Below are 22634 nucleotides of genomic sequence, written 5' to 3' on the forward strand. Positions count from 1 at the left end.
ACAAAATGCTACCATCTTACCAGCGTGATAACCTTAAAGAAGTTATTTACCAACAAATAACCTACTTATAATTCTGACAAAGATACTGATTTCTCTTTATTACAATTCAACCTAATTAAGTTGCTCCTCTTATAATAATCTTCTGAATTATAGGAATATGTAGACATGCCCTTACGGTTACCTACCTCCCGGTGTTAGCTTTGTCGTCATCCTCTTCCTCATTATCAGAAGCAAGGAAAGGGACTGCAGCCAAATCTTCATCCTCTGCACGTATACGTCCCAGTATGCTGAGGCCATGTATTTTGCAATCAATTCCAGAGCTTCTGCACTGCTTGATTGCAATCTCAATATACCTGTGGTACTAAGAAGAAAAAAAACTAAATTGCTATCTTTTGGGTCCTACATAAACTTATAAAACAGAAGAAAGAATCAGAACTTTTGCTTGACTTTGTCACCTTAACAAAATGAACCTGTAACTTTAGATATTTTGCTTTTCAGCCCTACATAACTCATATTTTAAGATAAACATATGGCCTTGTTAATTTGAGAGTGATTTCACTTCCAATCTTCTAAAAATTCATTATGTATTCCTCCTTGCTGTTACTGAAAAAGATCAGAACTACTATCCAAAAGAAGCTCTATCACCCACCAAAATTATCCCCAAAATTAAGTTTATTAGGCTGTCTTCTTGGTTCACAGGTATAGTGATTTATGTTAAAAAAACTAAAATATCTTTACTACTATGCCTATTATAGAGTTACACTGTGATTATGAAAAAACTTGTCAGGATAATTGACTTCACTAAACTGCCAGAAATAGTGCTAATTTAGAGGAAAAGTAAAATACCATGCTTTAATAATCACAACAGTGCTTTTCATCTCTTGCAGCAAAACATTTTTCTGTTGCATACGAGAGTAATTCTCAAACTTCACTTACTTCTATACAATCACTGAGAAGAGGCACTGTGGTGTCTGTAGGATTTATATTGATTGTCTTTAGCTCTATAAGGTTATTTAAGGAATTCCCCCCTAGAAAACAAAACATGGAAAGAAAAACATTTTAAGATATGGTTTTTGTTTCATAAACAGGCACTATGCATGTTAAATAGATGACTATGTTAACTGAAACCAAATAAATACCTACTGTTGAATGTACAAAAAAAAAAAATAAATTCAGACTTCGCAGAGAACATACACATACCTGAAACTACAACTAAAGAGGGCATGTAACTGCTGTCTGCAGGGTCCACTATCATCTTTAGTCTGTGAACAAGAACATCTGGAAAAATCTCCAAGCGAATCCAGTGCTAGGGGAAACACACAGAATTTCGTTTTCAGATAGTACTTAGGACCACTGTATGGTTAACAAGAATAAATGTGTCCTGTTTTTGAAGAAAGCATGAAAAAAGTTTGTGTATGGTACACAACAGCTGCAATGCATGGGAACTGGCCAAAGGAAAAGGACCTCGTGAACTTCTCCAACCTCCAAATACAAGAGAAACAGTTGCAGCCAATGATTTATTTCACCCAAGAGCAACACCACTGAGAAGACTGAGAAAGCATGATACCACTGGACGTCAAGAAATGGGACATGATGTAAATCTTTGATTACAGTCTGCAGACAGCCCAAAGGAAGGGTACTTGGGAATACTCTCAGCATGGCAATCAACAGAGCATCAAAACACACTGGACAGAAGCCTAGCTGTAAATCCTGGTGCCTAGGCTGGCCGCAAAGCAATGCTGTGGGACAATAAATCTAGTAAACCATAAACTAAGGAACAATGCTTTTTATAAATTATCTGGACACAGGAGTTGAATGTACATTAAGCAAGCTTGCCGATGACACTAAACTAGGAAAAGCTGTGAACTCCCTCAAGGGCAGAGGCCTTACAGACAGATCTGGATAGACTAGAGAGCTGAGAAATCACCAACTGTATGAAATTTAACAAGAGTAAGTGCTGGATTCTCGACCTGGAATGGCGTAATCCTGTGTATACGTACAAATTGGGGGACAAGAGGCTGGAGAGCAGCCCTGTGGAAAGAGATCTGGGGGTTTGGATTGATGGCAAGTTGAATACAAGTCAACAGTGTGTGCTGGCAGCCAAAAGGGCCAACCGTGTCCTGGTGTGCATCAAGCACAGCATACCTAGCCAGTCGAGGGAGGCAATTATCCCACTCTGTGCTGCACTGGTACAGCCACACCTTGAGTACCGCATGCAGTTTTAGGTGCCTCAATAGAAGAAGGACATCAAACCATTAGAGGGTGACCAGAGGAGGGCAACCAAGATGGTGAAAGGTCTCGAGGGCAGGACTTATGAGGTCACTTGGTTTGTTCAGCTTGGAGGGGTGACCTCATTGCCATCTACAACATCCTCGAGAGGGGCAGAGGAGGGGGAGGTGATCTCCGCTCTCTGTGACCAGTGATAGGACACAAGGAAACAGAATGAAGCTGGGTCAGGGGAAGTTCAGACTGGACATTAGGAAAAGGTTCTTTACTGAGAGGGTGGTAGGTCACTGGAAAAGGCTCCCCAGGGTAGAGGTCACAGCACCAAGCCTGTCAGAGCTCAAGGAGCATCTAGAAGATGCTCTTAGTTATACGGTTTAGTTTTAGGCAGTCCTGAGAGGAGCAGGGAGTTGGACTTGATGATCCTTATGAGTCCCTCTCAACTTGAGATATTCAATGATTCTATGTAAGTGAAGGAGAGCTTGGAGGCAGTTTTAGCTGGTGAGAGCATAGGTGCTTTTTGTATTGCAACAAACTCACTTAAGTAAAATATAATCAATGTGATTATTAAGAACAACTGTCACCAGTTATTATACTGAAAAGACAACTGTAACCATAAAACCAACTACAGAATAGGTAATTACCCTGTATTTCAAAAATCACACAAGTTCCTTATAATTCACATGAAATAACCAGAAAGATGAACCACAGCTTTAAAAAAGTAGGCACATTTACTATAAAGAAACATAGTTTTGTATTTCAGATGTTTGTTTTTACTACTCTTCTATCTTACTCAAAGGTAACAAACAAATATATTTCACTAAGGTAAATACTTATCCTCTTAAGAAGAAAGTATGCCAGAATAAACCAGTTATGGCTTAAAGTTACCTTTCCTTGTGAGCCGGAAGACTGCCAACACTGCTCACTACCATCAATAAGACGTGAAGCCTGATTCACAGAGGATGAGACATTCAAATTCTTAACTATTCTTGACCAATCATCCAGTAACATTCCCCGCTGGCTACTATGCCGTCTCTTCAGCTGCCTTCCAGAACGCCCACAAAACACCGGAGACTGACCTGCATGGTTAAGTTAGACATTAAGCATGTACCTCTCAAAGAAAGTTGCTTACAGGTTTAATAAAAGCAATGCGAAAGGAAATATAACAAATCAAAGATTTCAGGTATGTAGTCTAAAAGTACCATACAGAAGCATGTCACAGAGGTATGGCAATACTACTCACACTTAAAGGGCAAAGCTCAAGATTTTTATTTTTTAAGGAGTTTCAAGCACTTTACCTGACTACAAGTTCTCATGCCTGTCATTTGGGACAGTCACACTTTCTATTTTTACACTTATGATTGATTTGTACCAAGAAACCAAGCATAATTTAGTAAAAAATTAACATTTAAAAATTAAGGAAAATCACTCTCTTCAGGAATGTAAGACACTAAGAGTAATTCCTAAAATTGAATGATAAAACATTACAGGGGCATGCAATCTTTAAACTGACAGTATCCTTAAAAGACTAATATTCTTGACTAAATAGCCATTTGAAAGAGTCCTTCCTTTTAAAATACAGATCAGATTTATGACCATACATACTTCAAAATACAGGCCCACAGCACATTAATTTTGTACACCACCATAGATATGAAAAATAGGCAGTCAACCCTCAACAAAAATCCCTTACAGAAAAATAGACATAGCTAAGTTACAACAGCCAAAAATTCTGAATCACGTTCAAGAATACGGTGGTAGTGAGTTGTTGATTTCCTCCCTGCAAAAACCCACTTCTGCTTCCCTTCACTAATCTTTGTAGCTTCTAGAAAGCCTGACTAAACTCCTCTACCCTATCCAGGGCAATGGGAAGGATTACAGATTCACAGCATACTAGCTGTACAACCATATTAACTGAATTATTAATGGAAAGTCATTCTTGCCCTTTAGACAAACCATCATATACATGCAATGCAGGTTCATGATTTCTAGCAGGGAATCAGTTTTATTCATTTTCCAAACCAATTAGACTGGCTACTTGTAAATATGAAGAGGTTTAGTCCAGAAGCCAGCATCACCTTGCAAATACTAGGGGTGAGATTGATTTTTAGACAAGTGGAGAGAAAAGAGACAAAAGCTAGCGTCAGGTAAATTCTGCATAATAATGCAAAACCCAAAAGTGTTGGAGTTAAAATGGCTGCACCCATTCTTGCCCTAGAAAGAAAAAATCCTGATTATGAGTCTTCCCCTTTCTTACCACACCTCTCTGGAGCCTCCACATCATGAAGGAAATGAGGAAACAGCCATGACACACTGATAGGTAAAATTGCTGAATAGCAACTGAGGCATAAGAAGGTATCTTAGGTATTTCAAGCTGCACCTGCTGTCATAAGGATTCCATTCACCTACACTTAGGTTGACAGCAAAAAGCAGGAGGATTAAAGGATTATAGGTTTTACTCTTGGTGTAGCTGAAAAGACTGTTCTGACATAAACAGTTGCTGTCATGTAGCCGTATTTTTTAAACTTTTTTAACTCTATAAAGAAAGCTTAAGGGTTGATGTTTTGGTGTAGCCCACCACGTTCAATTTTAGCTGTGCTACAATCTGCTAAAAATGTTTTGTTGTCTAGAGGGTCAGTCTGAACACTAATTTCATTATGTTAAGGAGTTGAAATTTAAAACTGTTTTTTTTTTAAAAAACAAATTCAATGCATTTTAAATTAATCTAAGAAACAGTTAGATTCTGAAACTTACCTGGCTCATTTATTCTGCCAAAAGTATGTCGGGTGTTATGCTTCCTGGTTTTAAAACAGGTTTCACAAAAGTCAAAATCATCACAGTTTCTGCATTTGAATCTAGGCCCATTGATAGGAAACATCTGACAGCCATCACACCTGATTTCACAAAAGAACGAGTAAACATATTTCTAGCAGTTTTCATGGTACAAGTTAATTGTAACACAAGTCAAGATAGTATTTGTAACACAAATCAAGACAGTAAGGCTAAAGGATAACCCATATACATTAAGAAAAATGTAAATCATCATTTACGTGACTCCAGGATGAATGCTGGGGACCAGTTCCATTTCCGACAACAAGCCAGTCCAATGAGACTGCTGAGGAAAGTCTACAATGACATCTTTTCCATTAGCACTAAAAGCTGTGACAGAAACACACAGAAAATACAATGCGTTGCAAATCTCTGTAAAATGAAGCAGAAACCGCCCAGTGCAACATCAGAGTAGAAACACGTAATAAAAGTTACTTTCAAAAGTAATCTTTTATTTTACTGGAACTATGTATTAACCTTATCAGATAGCCTGGAAAGGGGCAGAGGGAAAGGGAGTTCTAAAGATCTTTTAAAGATACATATTATTCTATTTAAATTCCTTGACTATGATTTTTTTTCATGTATTTTTCTTTACACAGTTCCCAAAGGGAGACAGTACTTCTAAGCAAAAACATAGTATGACCAAAATCTGTACCTCTTCAAATAATCTATGTCTCACAGATTAATTCTGTAACATCCCTTACAGCTTGACACTAGTGCACCCCACTTCCTCCTCACTTCCACAGGAAGTCTTCAACTTAGATTTACTTCTTAAAGGAGAACCATTTGTGGTTCATCCAAAGTATAAATAAGAACTACCAACAGGAAGCTGCACAGATTCTTAAAGACCTTTACTGTATGTGAATGGAATGGCTCAAAAAGCAGAGGAACACACTAACACAATGGGCTGCCATAGAGTACATGTCTATAAATTTGTCACAGAGATCAAATGCATTCTATACTCTCTTATCATCGTGCAATATTCCACAGAACAGTGTGATCTGTAAGTGTGTCTAGAAGATTCTCTCCTTAAACACTGCAGAAAGTCTGTGTGGTTTCCAGTTTTATTAACCTCCCCATGCCCCATTTTGAACATACATTACCTTTGACAACTCCCACACTTCGGTGAGTAACGGATCCCCATTTGTATTTGGGTGTGGCAACAGAGCTTTTGACACGCACTTTGTCACCTATCTTGATATGAGAGGCAGAACTCTGTGGCGGGAAGCCTAGCAGTTGCAAGAATAAATGCATGATGAGTGCACTTTTTCCTTCCAAAAATAAAACTCCCTTAGCGTATCATTCAGTTTTTTATTAAAAAGCAGTTAGCAGTGATCTTACCTAAAAGCTCAACATGAATATATCTGACCCAGTAAGTACCACCCTTTTGTTGCCAATCACACTGTACGTTCAGGTCATGCAATCCATCTCGATCCAATTTAATAACTTTGCCTACATCTCCTTCACAAACCTCCTCATAGGTTCTGCAGCACCTAACCATCATCCCCACCTAGGGAAAAAGGACAATAGAATGTCATAGCTATGCAAAGACTTTTGTACCAGCAGGAAAGTAATTTCAATATAGCTTTTGAACATCATGCTTACCTGAATATTCTCCCTCACATACACTGCATAGTCATCATTACTTAAGAAATCAGCTCGTTTCTTATAGGTCTGGCTCTCTGTTACAACAGCACCACTTGACTGGGAAAAAATCCAAAATAAACATGTAACAGTTACAAAATTTGTTTTCAATTCAGATAAATAAAATTGTCAGCAGAGATTGAAGATAACCCAACAAAACCAAACACATAATATCCAAGTTGCATGCCAAAATGGGAAAAATCTTCAACAGGTCGACTTACTATAGGGCTGACATTTATGATCTACTTTAAACTAAAGTTTAGTTTCCAAAATGACTTGCCAAGGAACATAGCTGCAAATTTTCAAAATGTGTGAAACAAGCTGCAAATTGCTTTTATGAAATCTGCTTGCCAAAGAAAATTAGAACAAAGAATTTGTGAGTAATCTACTTAGCCCTGCAGATACACATTCACATTTCACTTCTTACGTTACTTGTTTGGAGAGGAAAAAAAACAAAGAACAAGTGGTGAATGGTAATCTCCTACCTAAAGTACACTATTATTGTTTTATTACGTACTACAATGGGATTTAAAGTATTCCCTTAGAAAAACAAGCTGACAAAAAAGACAAGATTGTAGTTAACAGAAATTATTCCTTTCAAGATGTGATTAACTTAAAAAATTTTAAGAGAACTATTGCATTTCAGCTGTAATGAGAATTTTCAGAAAACTTTGCTCTGCTTTGAGCATTAATGTTTTTTCATTTGAGGCAATATATGGCACATTTTCTTACTGCAATACTGACAAAGGTATTGGAACTCAATGTCTAGTTAATTTCCTTCAAAATATAATGCATTTCTTTAAACTACAAAATCCCACATGTGCCAGAAAACTCAACAAAACTCCTTAAAAAAAAAAGAATAAAAATATGGAGCCTATTTCATTTTATTCACAAATCCTTACTGAAACAGTTCCTGAAAGTCAACAGAAGACTAATATAAATTCACATTAAATCCATCACACTCAATAGGCATTGTAGAGGTCATTTCATCACCAATAAGTGAAAATAGTTTTTATAAGGAAAAAGTTAAGTTACTTCATTGAGATCTTCTTGCCATTTATTTACCAACTCTTCAGTCATTCCTTGTAGCTAACATACGTTAGTTTTTTTAGACCAAAAGAAGGGAGGCAGGGGAAAAAAAAAAAAACCAAACTTAAAAAGGAGTTCTTTACAATTTTTATACTATAGCATTGACTATTTTAGATGAAACTGAGACCAACTATCAGGGATACTTATAGCTACCACTAGTGAAACATCTACCTGCATTTCACTCTTCCCCTGTACTACTCATACATAAATATTTATAGATTATTCTTGAGTTCTTTTACAACATGCCTTAGAAATGTATGACAAACTTGGTCCCTGTTACAGTCTTGAAAGCTTGGGACAGCAGAATGTCCTTATACTCCAACCAAGTTCATAAAAGGAAAGGATTACAAAATTTGCACCCAGCTAGCATGACTTAGGTTTTAGTAAGTTAATACTTACGACAGGGCAAGCGGCTTCAGCTTCTTCCACCTCCTCTGCTATTTCCTCATCTGAATATTCATCAGAGATAGTATCAGCATCAGAGAGATCCGTAATTTGAACATCAGGGTGATCCAACAACCAGCCAACCAAGGCTTCCACTCCTAATACAGAAAACAAACTCAGTCTGTCTCTAAGGGATTCTCTGACATTCTTAAGATAGTATCCAAAAAGAGAAATAAGAATTGCTCCCTTCTAAGCAGCATTTTAATATGCTTGCAACTTTCCTTCTCCTTCTAACATCATTAAATTAACTAAATGAAATACCTGGTAATCCAGAAGCACTTCCCGAGGTTCCAGACAGAGATTTTAGTGCAAATTCTATGTTTTTCCTAGGAAATCCCATTTCCATAAGTTGAACTACAATGGGAAGGGGTGGAATTGGAGATTGCTTGCGTTTCTTCACTTTTGTGGGTCGAATATGTTGCACTGTGATGGGTGTTGTAGCTTCACTAGAGCTGCAGTCTTCAAACACTGGAGTTGAAGGATGTGTAGACTCCACTGCCAGATACTGGCATACTGCCAAAGCAGCAGCCTAAATGAGAAAAAAAAAATCAGTCCAAGTAAAACAAGCATATTTGGTATGGGGTTTTGTGTGTGTGCCTGAAATTAAAGCTTATTTGCCAAAAAGGGTTCAGTGTCACCTTTTTTTTTTTTTTTTGACCTATACCTTAACAAGTTTCAATTGGAATGTGAATTAGAAAAACTTAATTATTAGGTTACTTAGCAGAAAACACAGACTCTACCTCAAGCTCTTGTTTGTCAAATATTGCTTTCACAGGTGACGGTTGCGTAGCAGCTGTCAAAAGTTGCTGTAGAAGTATCATGGGAGGCTGAGGTCCTTCAGGAGACATATCTCCTATGTCAGGAGAGGCAACTGCTCCATCCTCTTGAAACAAAAACATTATTTTAACCAAAACCATGTAATATAAGTCAGTCAGGAGACTTACTCTGGAGACTATTGGTTCATTGAACATATTATTATTTCTCCCATACTTCTTCTCCACAGGAATCATGCGTGTAAGATTAAATCATGTGTGCCACAATCTCCGTACAAAAAAGCAAATGAGACACTTGTACATAAACAATAGTTTTACTAAAATACACCTAGAACATGTCTAGCAGAAACTACTAAGTGACAGTGAATTTGCAGAAGTATCTTCTGAATTCACCTTTTTCCAGTAAGATTATTATAAAGAGGTCCTTCCAGGATACACCACTTTATATAGACAACCAACAATCTCATTGATCCCCAAAACCATGATGCATACTTTCTGGATTGAGTTGTTTCTCCCTCTAATACACCTCTTGGGAAGAGCTCCCTATAAGTATTCACTGCCCCTCCAAAAGAGTATACCTTTTTTGAACCAACTGGCTTACAATTCTGCAACTTTTATTTTGATATTGTATTCTTGTTGGCATAAACATTCATGTTTCCTAGATCTTTACTGTGGCTATCTCAGGAAAGTGTTCTCACTCTACATTTAACTCCAACAAAAGGAAGTTCTCACATATAACTTATAAGGTTAAAACATTCCTGAACTTTAATTTTAGTCTTTAGTGAGCAAATCTAATTTCTGCTCTCCAGCTGCCATTAGCAAGTGTTAGTCACGAACTCTACCACCTAAACAAACAGCAGCACACTCAGGTTGCATTTCAGAATACCTGCAGCATTTAGTGCGCACTCCTGAACAGCTGGCTGAGATAAGATCTGCCTTAGTGTATCCTGGTGAGAAAGCAGAGCTCGGCCTGCTTTCAATATGTACAGCTTTAACTGCTGGCATCGCAGTAGATCCAAATCCACTTGACCTGTCAGAAATATCAAGCAGCTATTAGCGCTAGGAATCTCTTGTATTAGAGAAGAAAGGCTATCATGCATATAACCTCAGTGCAAAAATCAGTTTACATCTTAATTCACTGTGTGAAAGCCTGTGAAACACTGATGAAGTGAGATAGTTTGAATAGCACCTGGATAAAAAGTCTGCATACATTCTATGACCCATGATATTAAGAACACCACCTTCCTACTTTTCACACCCTGGACATATTGCACAGTAAGTGCAGTTAAGATGTTATATGGATCCAATATTTTAAACCATTCAATACAAGAAGTCCAGCCCCAAACCTTTTTTACATTTTCTCAAAGTAAAAATGGTATTCCACTTACAGTGCAGAGCAATTCATCTCCTAGCTAAACTTGTCTCATAAGTGCCTATTATTCAATGCTGACTAAGAAAAAAGGTAAGGCTCCAGAAGACCCTTTTTCTAATATACGTTTGCTGTTACCAGTATTTTTCACAGAGTATATCCATCTATCTAAAAACAAAACAAAACAAAAACCAAAACAAAACAACTGTACCTGAAAGACCCTGATTAGGAGACTTCATTCTTTGTTTTTCTACTTTACTTCCAGCCAGATTTACTAGCTGAGCCCAAATGGATAGCATCGGTTCAGTGAAAGGCAAGTTGTTCACATTAAAAGCCACAACTGGAAGCTAGACAGTGGGGGAAGAACCAGACAAAACAAAAACAACAACAAAAAAAAACCAAAAAAAACCCAACAACAACAAAAAAAACACAAAAACAACAACAACAACAACAAAACAGGTAAGCATTTCACAAAATCATTCAAAAGTTTCAATGCTTATTAACTGAAGAAGAGAAAAAGTAGCATTCGTCTTATTGCTCTTGACCAGGAACAACTGGAGAGGATTTCTATTCCCTCCATAGCTCCTAAACCTGTATTTGTACCACACAATTGTAGGTCTACTTGGTGAAAAAGCAAGACAGAGTCAGAGCAAGGAAGAACTGCAGTCCCTGAAGTAGACCAGGCACTTTGACTGTGCTTTCACTAAAGCCATATTAACCAACTTGAGATTAAGGATTAAGATACAAGTGAGAACACCCAAGACCTTTTACATTAGTTAGCAAATCAAGTTAAATACAAATAAAAAAGTTCCTCTCATGTGAGAGCTATGAATCACATTGTCATGACTTGGGATTTTACCTCAAGCCAAAGGACTTCAGCTCAAATCCCTTCTCCTTTCACCTCCTCAACAAATGAGGACAAGGCTTTAAAGGCCCTATAGAGGTTCACAAGAGTACTGTCTTAGATTTGCATTCAGAGCATTGTATGTGTTCAATGTCAATCTATTTACCCAATGAAGAACAAATATTTTCTTTGCACCATATCAGAGTCTTTAACCATACCCTTCCCAGTATTAAAGCCTCAATAAAACAAACTTACTGGTTTTAGTTGATTCAGAGGGCACACCCTACATGTTCGCATGTCATAGAACTGTACAGTAATTTTCCCTTTTGGGGTGATGCGTGTCACTGTGCCTTCTCCAAATTCATCATGAACTACTTGTCCACCCAGTCTCAAGCGACTGTCTATGCCACCAATCACTGCTAACACTGCCATTAGGCCTCCCACCTCTGGATTCTCAGGGTCAGGAAAGTAGTCATCCAACAGAGCCTAACAAAGAACAAAAAAATTAACTGTAGGGAGAAAACATATACTTCTATCTGCTTTAAAATACAAAGTTAATCACACATATTTCAATTTAAAAATTACAACACATAAATACATATATACATATAAAAATAGAAAAATGGTTTCAAAATTAAACTTAATATTGTTTATAAACATTTAATATTTATAATTTCAAAATAAATATTTCTATAAAAATGAGCTTATTTTAAAACGTGGAAACTACCCCTTCTGACTGTTTTCCTGCAAAGATGTGGGTGATGGAGGTTAGCTGAGAGTTGATGTACTTGTTTATGAGTCCATTCCACTGGCTGAGCGAATGGAGCGTCCTCAGCAGTGCCACTATCTCTTCTGCTAAAGTACTACTGTGAGTGGCAGTTAGAGATGCTTGGGGCCTGGCCTTTCTCCTTCTCAGAGTAGATTCTGGAAAGACAAAGCAATTGCACAACAGTTATCAATTTAATGCACACATTTTCTATACATAAAAATAAGCCACTGAGGGGAAAACTCCTCTACCTCTGAGCAGTGGGATATCTGAAGAACAAGTACTAAGCAGGCTGCCTAAAAATCCAAACAGTTTTTCCACAAGAAATTTCATGTCTCTTGACCTTTCGTTTTTATCCCAGGATGGAAGTACTGCTTTCAATAAATGTACAGCAAGGATCTAAAAACAGAACAAAGTTAGTGTTATTCCATTCTATGTCAACAAATATTAAAGAAATACTCAAACTTATTAAGTACAGAAGAAAGACTTAAAATAAGTTAGTCTGCCTTTGTAGTTCTTTCTATAATGCTGATTTCTTTTCAGCTGTGGAAATTACAAAGCTACTGATCTTCTGCTCAGTTTGCTAAGGAATATTTTAAAAGAAGTTCTGCCAGTTCAAAGTCAGTAATAATTTTATTGGCATATTATATTAGTGAATCCAACCCCTTCAATACTCAGGACTTGAGACAAACACACACTGAGAAACAATGTAAATGACTAAAACACACAGGAAAAATAACACAGAATGGGAAGGTTTATTCATATTCCAGACTCAGAATTTGGTACTAAGATGTATTTCAGAATGAAAGTTGCCAAGTATTCTGCAATGAAGGTATGATAATTAAGAATGATGAGATACAAAGCTGAATGATACAGGGCGGCAAAAAGCAAATCACGGTGACACCCAAAAGTAGCTACTGTGGAACTAGGGCCTCCGACACAGTACAGAAGGAACAGGCTGGCATCTCTAAATCTAGACACTCAGCGCGGGACTGACGAGGAACATGGGAAGGTGCAGCACTGCAGCAGCAAAGAGCAGATAGGGTTGCACATTCTAAACAGGAGTATTTCAGATTTTGAGCTTCCTCATCTTCTACCCAGAAGACCAATACAAGTGACCGATAACAACGAAGAGAGATCTCTTCTTGTGAGCCTCTTGTCAATAACACGTCTTTCTAAAACTTCAAAGGTCTCTTCTTTTTCGTGTTATTAAGTTATGTGCTGGTACATGAGGAATGCTCATTTCTCCCAAGTATTCCCTGAATAGCACAGATTACTCTAATGCACTAAGTCCTGGATAATGACAGAAGTCTCATCATATTAATAATACTGGCAAGAAGTTGCTAGAAGATCACACAAAAATGCACAGGCCTTTATGATACAAGGCTTTAGTTAAAAAATGCTGATGCCTTATCAAGGAAAACATTAAGAAGAGCTTTTGATCCCCTAGCCTTAAAACCTGGAAGAGTTATTCCATAATAAGGTTGCTTTTCAATTTCATGAAAAAGGCACTACAAGATGCTAAGGGAGGAAAAAAAGAGAAGAAGGGAGGGAAAAAAGAGAAGAAGGGAGGGAAAAAAAGAGAAGAAGGGAGGGGAAAAAAGAGAAGAAGGGAGGAAAAAAGAGAAGAAGGGAGGAAAAAAGAGAAGAAGGGAGGAAAAAAGAGAAGAAGAGAGGAAAAAAGAGAAGAAGAGAGGAAAAAAGAGAAGAAGGGAGGAAAAAAGAGAAGAAGGGAGGAAAAAAGAGAAGAAGGGAGGAAAAAAGAGAAGAAGGGAGGAAAAAAGAGAAGAAGGGAGGAAAAAAGAGAAGAAGGGAGGAAAAAAGAGAAGAAGGGAGGAAAAAAGAGAAGAAGGGAGGAAAAAAGAGAAGAAGGGAGGAAAAAAGAGAAGAAGGGAGGAAAAAAGAGAAGAAGGGAGGAAAAAAGAGAAGAAAAAAGAAAGAAAATAGAAAAAATGAAGAAAAAAAAAGAAGAAAAAAGAAAAAGGGGAAAGGGGACAAGGGAAATGCAATACCAAAATAAGATGCAAAGATGCAGCTTCTTAAGAGAGACTGTAATTAAAACATTAATAACAGTTCACTATGGAAGGAGGGACAGTAGATAATACACAACTCCATAACTTTAAAATGAAAATGCACATTTTTCTTATCCATATTTTTATTATTCTTTATTGAACTTCTAGGAAACACTATATGGGGTTTTGTGGAATACATTTTTGGAACACTGTTTTGGCCTCTCACCTGTACAAAACTTTCAGGCTTTCAATAGAACAAGGGAGTGTGCAGTGCCCTGAAGGCTCAAAAACTTATATATTTAAAACAATGAATCCTAAATATAAGACGACATGTTATCTTTTTTCCAATTAATTAAAAACTGATTTAAGGACATTTCCCATCTGTTTTTTAAAACACACTTTTTTTTCTTTCTTTGTTAAAGACAGCTAAAGTCTACTAAATTCATTGCCTATCAAAGTAATTTGGAAATACACACGTTACCTGTCTCTGTAGTGAAGCAGCAGTGAAAGATTCATGCCCCTCAACAATTTTCATTAGCAAAGTTATCCACTGAGATGTACTAAGAGTGCTGCACATCTGAGGCATAAGTGCTATACTTCGAATGAATCCCAACGTGCACCAACTCCTATGCTGTTCTTTATAAACTAATTTATTTGGCAAGGAAGCTAAAAACAAAAAGATATATACATATAACAGTTGACTTTTCCACCAGCTATGTAATTCTCTATCTACTACATGGGGCTTTTTCGGACAAATCTTAACACTGAGCTACTCCACTGTCTTTACATGAACTATTAACTTCAGTTTAGAGCCTGTAAATTATTTCATTAAATATGCCTTTAAAACAGTTCTCATCCTTATACTGTTTCCTCATTTCAAAGTAGTTAACAGCATTACTTCTGAAATTACAAAGCAGATATGGAAATGAATATGACATACTGAGTCATACTGCTGTCCCCAAACAGAAGACGACTGCAAAGAAATGCATTGTCTAAGCCAACCATACAGATCCCATGCATTTCTCCCGCTTTTACTACTTGTGTTCTAAGAATGCTCAAGATCACTTAACGTTGCTTTTGCTAACAATTAAGATTTTAAAAGCTCTGAAAATGCATTTTCTAGCCTTTGGCCTTAAAGGATTAAAAACCAGTAACAAAAGATTTACAAAGTTACAAGACAAAGCACAGAACAGAAGCACATAGCTGAATCAGACTGTTTTTACATGATATACCTGATTTATCTATCGTTCCACTCTCCACAAGCATACGGAGTAGGCCACACAAAGTCCTAGTAGCATCGCTTTGCATGACTTCAGCATGGACACCAGCAGAGAGACACAGTGTCTGCAACAGGTTCACAGTACTTGTCAGCATCATGGAAGTAGGATGGAGATTCCTTTCTACTTGTTCTCCTTCTGAAGGGAGACACAAAAGGCAAAGGAATACATTACTATTGAGTTAATCTATTTCACAAAGAGCTCTGAAACAAACACTATGTGAGAAATTTGTTGTAAATATTTTCTCTAAGATTATTTGACATGAAGAAGATTCCTTATGTCCAACTGCAAGAGCAAAATACAAACCAGGTATTTTTTGCAGATATTTTCAAGTTATTCTCTATCAGTACACAACTTAAAAGAAATGCCAAATGGAGTGCCAAGAACAGGGAAGGAGTGTGACTAGATGTATAATTAGGCCATATAAAAAAACCGCACTTCAGAATTAAATTAACATATGTTAAAATGTATACCTCCTGGTATCTCTAACTGAAACTCTTTCAGTTGGATCATACCATTTTTTTTGGCCCATGAATATGTAACAAATGTGATACCATTCTTTCTATCCTCCTTTCTCACAGTAAAGCCATCTTAAAGATTCTGTACAGAAATGTACACCTATTAAATTAATCATCTTTGATGAAGTATTTTCTCCTGTGAAAGAAGCTTTTTCAAATTACAAGATATAAATTTTGGAATTCAACTAAAACCCTGCCTCCACTTTTATAAAAAAAAAAAATTGCTTTTTTACCAGAATCATCCTCAGTGTCTGAATCCTCTGTTGTGGGCTGTGTTGCCGGCGGTGGCTCAGCTAATTTGAGATCGTATTTTCCCTCCTTCCCCATTCTGTAAGAATTTGTACTTCCAGTGTCCCATTGCACTCTAATCCAGCCATCTTCTCCCAATTCTCCAATCACACGTCCCAAACCTGGAGCAGGTCCATCCTGACAGAAGACAGAGGCTCAAGTTACACAATCAACAACATTGATTTGTATCCAAATTTCATAAAATAATAATGCAATTGCTCTTTTTTGCTGCTAACCTAATGGTTAGGTAGTAAACATTCAATTATGTTTCAAAATCCAGCATAAATTTGGAAAGCATTTCGCAATCTTCAAGAAAAATCACCCTAGTAAACTGCAACACTCCTGTTTAGATCCATTTTACTACGTACTACAGAAGTACCATACACACCTAGTTGGAAGTCTACAGTATTGTAGGAAATTAGATCACTTTTTTCCTGTTAAACTGTGAATCACAACAGCCTCACTAAAAAAGAATTTCCATCCCCAAAAACGAAGTTAAACAAATAATTAACATATTTTATATTAATTCTCCAAGTCTTTGAAATGTGAAATAACATTTAAAGTTTGAACATAAAATTCACAGACAGTCCACTGAATAGAGACTTTAGATTTTAACACACCCAAACCTGTATGAAAGAATTTGTACCTGATCACCCCATTTCCAGTCTACCCCTCTCACCACTCTGGTACCAATTTTCATCATGGCTGCCAGCTCTGGTCCAGAAACAGGGAGCTGAACAGGTGTACTTTCCTTTCTTGACTCTTCTAGGACTGTGGCAGAAGCTCCATGAGAAGAAGCGATCATATCTTCTTCAGTGTTGTCAGAACTAGGTCCTAAAGAGAAAAAAAAAAAATTAAAACCAGCTACAAGTTTTTATATGTAACTTTGTCACACTTAAACTTTAAGGCACATGAGGTTTGCAATATAAAAGCAATAACAAATAGGAAAGCTGACTTAACAGGTTATACAGTCAAATGAGCTTTTAGGAAACTAGGATATCATGGTTTTGAATGCACAGGACTTTAAATACTTAATTTTAAACAAAAATAAGTGACAAATAATAGAGACATTACAGTGATGAGTCCAGTGGCAAAATGGTTCTACTAATAGAATTTTTTTGGAAAAACTTCTTACGAGTACTCCAGTTAAACTCAGGTTACAAGAATAAATATTTGCTATTATCTAAGAAAACCAAGAAAGAAAAAGCAGAAGAACTTGAATCATAGCAAAAACTACCACAGAACTACTTATAACAGGAAAAAAAAAAAAAAGGAAGCTTCCAGCTTAAATATTCAGACTGGGAACAGTTGTAATAGGTAGAACAAATGAAACTGAACGAGTAGGGAATAGGCAGTTTTTAATGTTTTCATTTTAAATTTTCCATTTTTAATTTATTTTTAATGTTTCCACCAGAATTACACTACCACTCCTAAATTCTAACAAAGGATGGCCAAAGCAAAGGTTTCAGAAAAAAATCATGACTGAATAAAGGCTATAGTCAAACCAACTTCCTGCTCAATCATGCTTACAAATGTGGTTTCTGTATCAGGGGTAAAGGTAAATAGCATTAAGTACTAGCTTTAAGCAGCAAAGTCATTCTGTAGTTTGGGTACACCAACAGATAAAAAAAATACAGGAGATTTATAAAACATGTGCTTTCTTCCAAACAAGAAGATCTCATACCTATCAGCCGCAGTGTTGTTTGCGTCAGTGCTAGCATGCCAGAATTAAGGAGGAGACTCAAAGTATTAGCACCGTGCTGCAGCGTCAACATGTTCAGCATGACCAGCAGAAAACGTGCTTGTGGAATAGTTCCAAGACTTGGTCCTGCTGGATTTTCATTAGTAATTGTCTGTAGAGGAACAGGCTGAACACCTAATTCAAAAGTAATGTAAATAACAAGTTCAGCTGATATTTGGGAGCTACAATAAAATAAGTTATAGATTCGTTTAACTGACAGTTTACAATATTTTTTATTCCCTGCTTGGCTTTAAGAACTTACAAGCTGAAGTTCCAAGAAACTTTTTGTAATTTAGATTTTAACAGTAAAATGTTAATAATGAATAATCAATCAGCTGTTGCTGGGAAACCAGTAACACTCTCTTAAACACTGAAAGTGAGTTAAGGGGGGTCAGGGTGGAATAACACATGGACAGACAGGAAGTCAAAGTAATTCCCAGCACAAACCAAGAGAACTGATTTTAGGATCCCAATTATTGGGAACTTTAAAAAAATGCAACAATATTCATTTAAAACAGCTTTCTCCCCAGCCAACAGCAACAAAATGACATTCACCTAGTTCTTTAAATTTTGCACTAGCATCTAGCAAGATGTTCCGGACATTCTGAATAGCCCATGCATACAACTTTCCAAAAGTTACTTCTAGCAGCATTCTGTTAAATGGTGGGATCAGATCAACATCCTTCAAGCAGTCGGTAAGAGGTTCCCTTCATAGAAAAACAACAACAAAAATAAGTAATTTTTTTCTTACTGAAGAATTGTGAAAGCAAAAGCAAAAGCAACAAAAAGTTTTACCCTATATTGGCTCCTTCTGGAATAAGCCTCTGCCATCCACAAAACATAGCATACTGCACAGATGGAAGCAAAAAATTTTTTGCTGCCAGTTTCAGAATAGTATCTATTCCCTCCAGACGAACTTCTGCTCTTTCCAACTGCAAAAGAGAGAAAAGAAAAAATTGTCATACTTATGTAAACTGCTAATACATGCGAGCCCTTTTTCATCCATTTTACCTGTTTTAATAAACATTTTCTCATTTTTTCTACATCCACCGGCTCTTCTTTAAGTGCAAATTCAACAATGGTGTTAAGGAGGGCAGACTGTGGATACAAGCCTTGGACATTCTGCTTCAGCCATTTGTATTTGTGGACACCTGTAACTGTACTCAAAAGTGGTTGCCACTTATCCTGCAGAACAGGAAGGTAGCAAATTAAAACATTTTAAACAATTTAATTTTAAATTACTGAAAATGTAAGTTATTTCATGTAAAACCATGTCCAAATTTAAAATACCAGGAGGGGAAAAAAGGAAACTTTTTCAAAGCCAGGAAACAGCTTAGTATTATTTGTAACTCATTGTCTTGTTTACAATTGCTACATAAAATTTCAAATGTATTAATATTCAAAAAAAGAGGAAGTAACCCATCACAACATTTTTTTTTTTAATGAAAGTTTATCTGAACACTTCTAAGATTATCAATAATCTAAAACTTAGAGAAGGTATCTTTACATAGTCTAAATATACAGTGCACAAGCTTATTTTTAAGAATTATTCCAGGTTTCACTACAACAATGCGCCATACTTAATTATATATCCCAAACAACATTATCAGAATATTAAATGTCAAGTTAAAGAATCACACTTTAAGCTCATATTTTTTTCCTCATTATTTTTATTCACAAGGTTGATTGAAAATCTGATATCCTACCTTGGGTGATTTGATTGGTATGGGCCTTTTATCTATAGGTACAGGACTGTGAGGTACCACACAGGATTCTTCTAAATCACTCTCTTCGTTTCCAATTTTGGATTCTTCCACATCAGCAGATTCAGATTTTTTTGGCACTAGAAATAAAAATTATTCTTTCATGTAATCTGATAACATTACAGTGTCACATTTTTAGGTTTGCCTGATAACCTAAGCATACAGAATACTTAAGATCTGCCTGTAATAAAATGGAAATGTACTCTTGGTGAACTCTATGGCCAACTATTATCAAATTAGCTCTGGTAATATCTGCAATATGTTTTTATCTTTAAACCAACTTCAAAAGCACTTTCATATTTGTTCACCACTAATTTATTCCCAGTTAAACAGTTCTTTGTCTACATTGCTTTAATAAAACAGGATTTTTAGTAAGATGCCACTTCTAGTTAAACTTTACTAAAACCAATTCAGAGGGACTGACACTGATGAATCATTTTTAATACGCTGGAACACAAAGAAGCATGCCTCACCTAAACTTGACACTCTTGTCTGCCTGTTCTTGCTGTAGGAACTGACATGTAATCTCTGATTTAGAAAACTTCATGAAAATGCAGCAGAAAGCAAACAGCTTTGATGCTTTAGCTAACGAGTCTCAAATAAGGAGCAGCAAATCTTGGAACAAGATTGATTTTCATTGTTTCAAAGAAAATACAACATCAATGTTGCCTTACCTCTTTTTTTCCTTTTTTCTCTAATTATTTTCTGAGCTACCCTCCGCCATCGGGGCAAGGAACTCAGAAGTTTAAATTTAGACATTATAGAGAGATCATTGCAAACTGCAGGACGTAGTTCATTGAATAAGAATCTCAAACGCTCAATGACAGGAGCACAAACTTCCTTGTAAGAACGTCCTTGTTCTTGATGGGTCTAGAAAAGGTATTGAAAGATTAGGTTACTGTTTAATATACAGTAAAATGAACAATATATAACTTTTTAATAAAACACTGCAAATGAAAAATAATCTAAACTTCAGCAGGTAAAAGGCTTACCTTAATCAGTGAGCATTTTGCTTGGTAGACAACACGACACACATCCACTACAGATTTTGGTAATGTTTTGTGCTTTACCTGGTCAACTCCAAGGGTACCAGGATGAACAAGAGACAGTGCTACGTGACCTTAATGGGAAAAGACAATCTCTGAGTATGCATTTCCAAAATCATCCATAGCAGAGTTTAAACTGGTCCAAAATGTATTCTGGGACAGCTATACCACAAGCCTACCTACCCAAATCTTCATGCTTCAGAAGACAACATAATAACAAACGTCCTACTTCTTCCACAGGATGCTCAGGAGGGAACGTGATTGGTGTTGTTAAGTGACACTGTTTACAGTATCTCTCTATTTGACACAAGAAGTCCTACAAAAACACACAACAGCCTCTATTTAACTTTGTTTTTAAGTAAAATGAAAGGACCCAAAGTACAGCAGCCAGCATTTAAATAACACTGAATAACCTCCACAATCTGAACTAACATTCAAAAGTGAGATACAACACACAGTATGCACTACTTAAAACCCAGCAACTACAACCCAATACTACAAAGAATACCCTATATCATTCTTCTTGTCTGAGGAGAAACATGTCTCAAGGAACAAAGCTACTACTGCTTTTATCTCTTCCTGAGGTAGCCAGGTCACATAACACGATTTTTAATTGTCTTCTCCTGACTCATCATTACTGCTATCCTCCCAAGGACTTATTTGGGGTTTTTTGATAAAGGAGCTGAACTTAAAGGGTTAGAAAATCTGAAGGTATTACACAATACAGTGATCAATGTAAATCTTAGGGGTTTTCATAATACCCATGACTCCAACTAGGTGAAACCTAAAGTCCCTTTGTGCCTTGGGGTTCAAGACAAAGGCATACATGCACCTGACACACAAAATACATTTGCACTTTGACAAAGAAAACTTCATCTTAGTTCGACTGGAGGTGAGCAGGGTTTGTCAATACTACTAAAACTTGACATGGAAAGTAACACATTATTAATTTTTTTGGTAAGAATACATTTAAATTTTTTAGTTCTCCCACTCAAAAATTCAAAAGAAAAAACTGTTATATTATGATATTAAGTGAAATACATAAATTTTATCCATTAGTAGTACTTAACCACTCCTTTCACAAAAAGTAATTCTGAAATAAATTTTTTGATTATTTTGCTACGATTTTTGGAGAATTTTCACCAACAAAACTGTTTCAGGCCACCACTGTCACCCTTCAGCAACATTTTTTGTGAACAGAACTACGGAGGGCTTACCTTCACAGTGTGATCCTGAATATTATTATCTGCAATAGCTTGGAGAAAAGGTTGTGAATGGTCACTCAAAGTTAATCGATGTGTATAGAGTTTTGATTTATTTGGGGTAGCGTTACCAGGTGAACTGCAATGGTCTTCATCTTTTTCCTCATTGTAACTGTAATGAATCTGACTAGTCTGCAAGCCTCCAGAAAAGATAGATGATTTCAACCATTCTAAGAGAAAGAACACACAAATATATATTCTGATGAAAGAGTATGCTGTCAAGACTCAACAATTCCATCAAGTAAAATGCATACACAGCTTCAAACAAGATATGGCAGCTCTTCTATTTGCTGAAACTTTTTAGCAGAAAAAGAAAAAGGGGTTCTGCAACTAGGAAACAATTAACTAACAGGGCAGCCATCACCTGTTTAGAGATAATAGGGCCTTAGCTATTTTTCTGTGATTAATATTGAGACACCCAACAGACAGAATACAACACCCAATGCTTCAGGCACTGTTAATTGGACACAAATTAGTAAGATAACTGTGCTATACAGCCTCTTTTCTCTTTCAATATTCTATCTTGAATATTACAAAATTCTGGATATTTAACTGTTCAAAATTATCTAATCCCCATTTAAATCTTGCTAAATTATTGGATCTTGGTGAGTGTGGTAATTAATGTTAAGAATAAAGAATTTCTTCAGAAGACAACAAGACTAAAGAGGTGGTAGATTTCCAGTTAATTTATTTGGCCTGTGTGTTTTTCTTACATGCTTTGACAAGTATTTATCACTTCTTTAAGC

General features: G+C 36.4%; 1 protein-coding gene across 8 annotated transcripts in view; it reads right to left on the reverse strand.

The window, feature by feature from the left end:
* HERC2 (HECT and RLD domain containing E3 ubiquitin protein ligase 2) overlaps positions 1 to 22634 on the reverse strand; it is a 115626-nt gene that overhangs the window by 44047 nt on the left and 48945 nt on the right. For all 8 annotated transcript variants that reach the window (XR_012654375.1, XR_012654376.1, XM_075057273.1 and 5 more), the window contains 30 exons: positions 21844 to 22058; positions 20810 to 20942; positions 20573 to 20700; positions 20255 to 20450; positions 19524 to 19660; positions 18829 to 19002; positions 18613 to 18749; positions 18373 to 18524; positions 17761 to 17952; positions 16723 to 16910; positions 16022 to 16214; positions 15226 to 15408; positions 14475 to 14659; positions 12233 to 12380; positions 11943 to 12139; positions 11471 to 11701; positions 10583 to 10718; positions 9889 to 10032; positions 8970 to 9112; positions 8491 to 8758; positions 8185 to 8327; positions 6658 to 6756; positions 6394 to 6562; positions 6156 to 6281; positions 5274 to 5382; positions 4978 to 5117; positions 3112 to 3302; positions 1201 to 1306; positions 937 to 1028; positions 186 to 361 (listed from right to left, as the gene is read on the reverse strand). Coding sequence is in view for 6 of the 8 variants with exons in the window: in XM_075057273.1 (XP_074913374.1) it covers positions 186 to 361; positions 937 to 1028; positions 1201 to 1306; positions 3112 to 3302; positions 4978 to 5117; positions 5274 to 5382; positions 6156 to 6281; positions 6394 to 6562; positions 6658 to 6756; positions 8185 to 8327; positions 8491 to 8758; positions 8970 to 9112; positions 9889 to 10032; positions 10583 to 10718; positions 11471 to 11701; positions 11943 to 12139; positions 12233 to 12380; positions 14475 to 14659; positions 15226 to 15408; positions 16022 to 16214; positions 16723 to 16910; positions 17761 to 17952; positions 18373 to 18524; positions 18613 to 18749; positions 18829 to 19002; positions 19524 to 19660; positions 20255 to 20450; positions 20573 to 20700; positions 20810 to 20942; positions 21844 to 22058 (4831 nt within the window). In the remaining 2 variants the exon portion in view is untranslated. The remainder of the gene's footprint in view (positions 1 to 185; positions 362 to 936; positions 1029 to 1200; positions 1307 to 3111; positions 3303 to 4977; positions 5118 to 5273; positions 5383 to 6155; positions 6282 to 6393; positions 6563 to 6657; positions 6757 to 8184; positions 8328 to 8490; positions 8759 to 8969; positions 9113 to 9888; positions 10033 to 10582; positions 10719 to 11470; positions 11702 to 11942; positions 12140 to 12232; positions 12381 to 14474; positions 14660 to 15225; positions 15409 to 16021; positions 16215 to 16722; positions 16911 to 17760; positions 17953 to 18372; positions 18525 to 18612; positions 18750 to 18828; positions 19003 to 19523; positions 19661 to 20254; positions 20451 to 20572; positions 20701 to 20809; positions 20943 to 21843; positions 22059 to 22634) is intronic.

This window comes from Buteo buteo, chromosome 25 (assembly GCF_964188355.1).
Source record: "Buteo buteo chromosome 25, bButBut1.hap1.1, whole genome shotgun sequence".
Taxonomy (NCBI): Eukaryota; Metazoa; Chordata; class Aves; order Accipitriformes; family Accipitridae; genus Buteo; species Buteo buteo.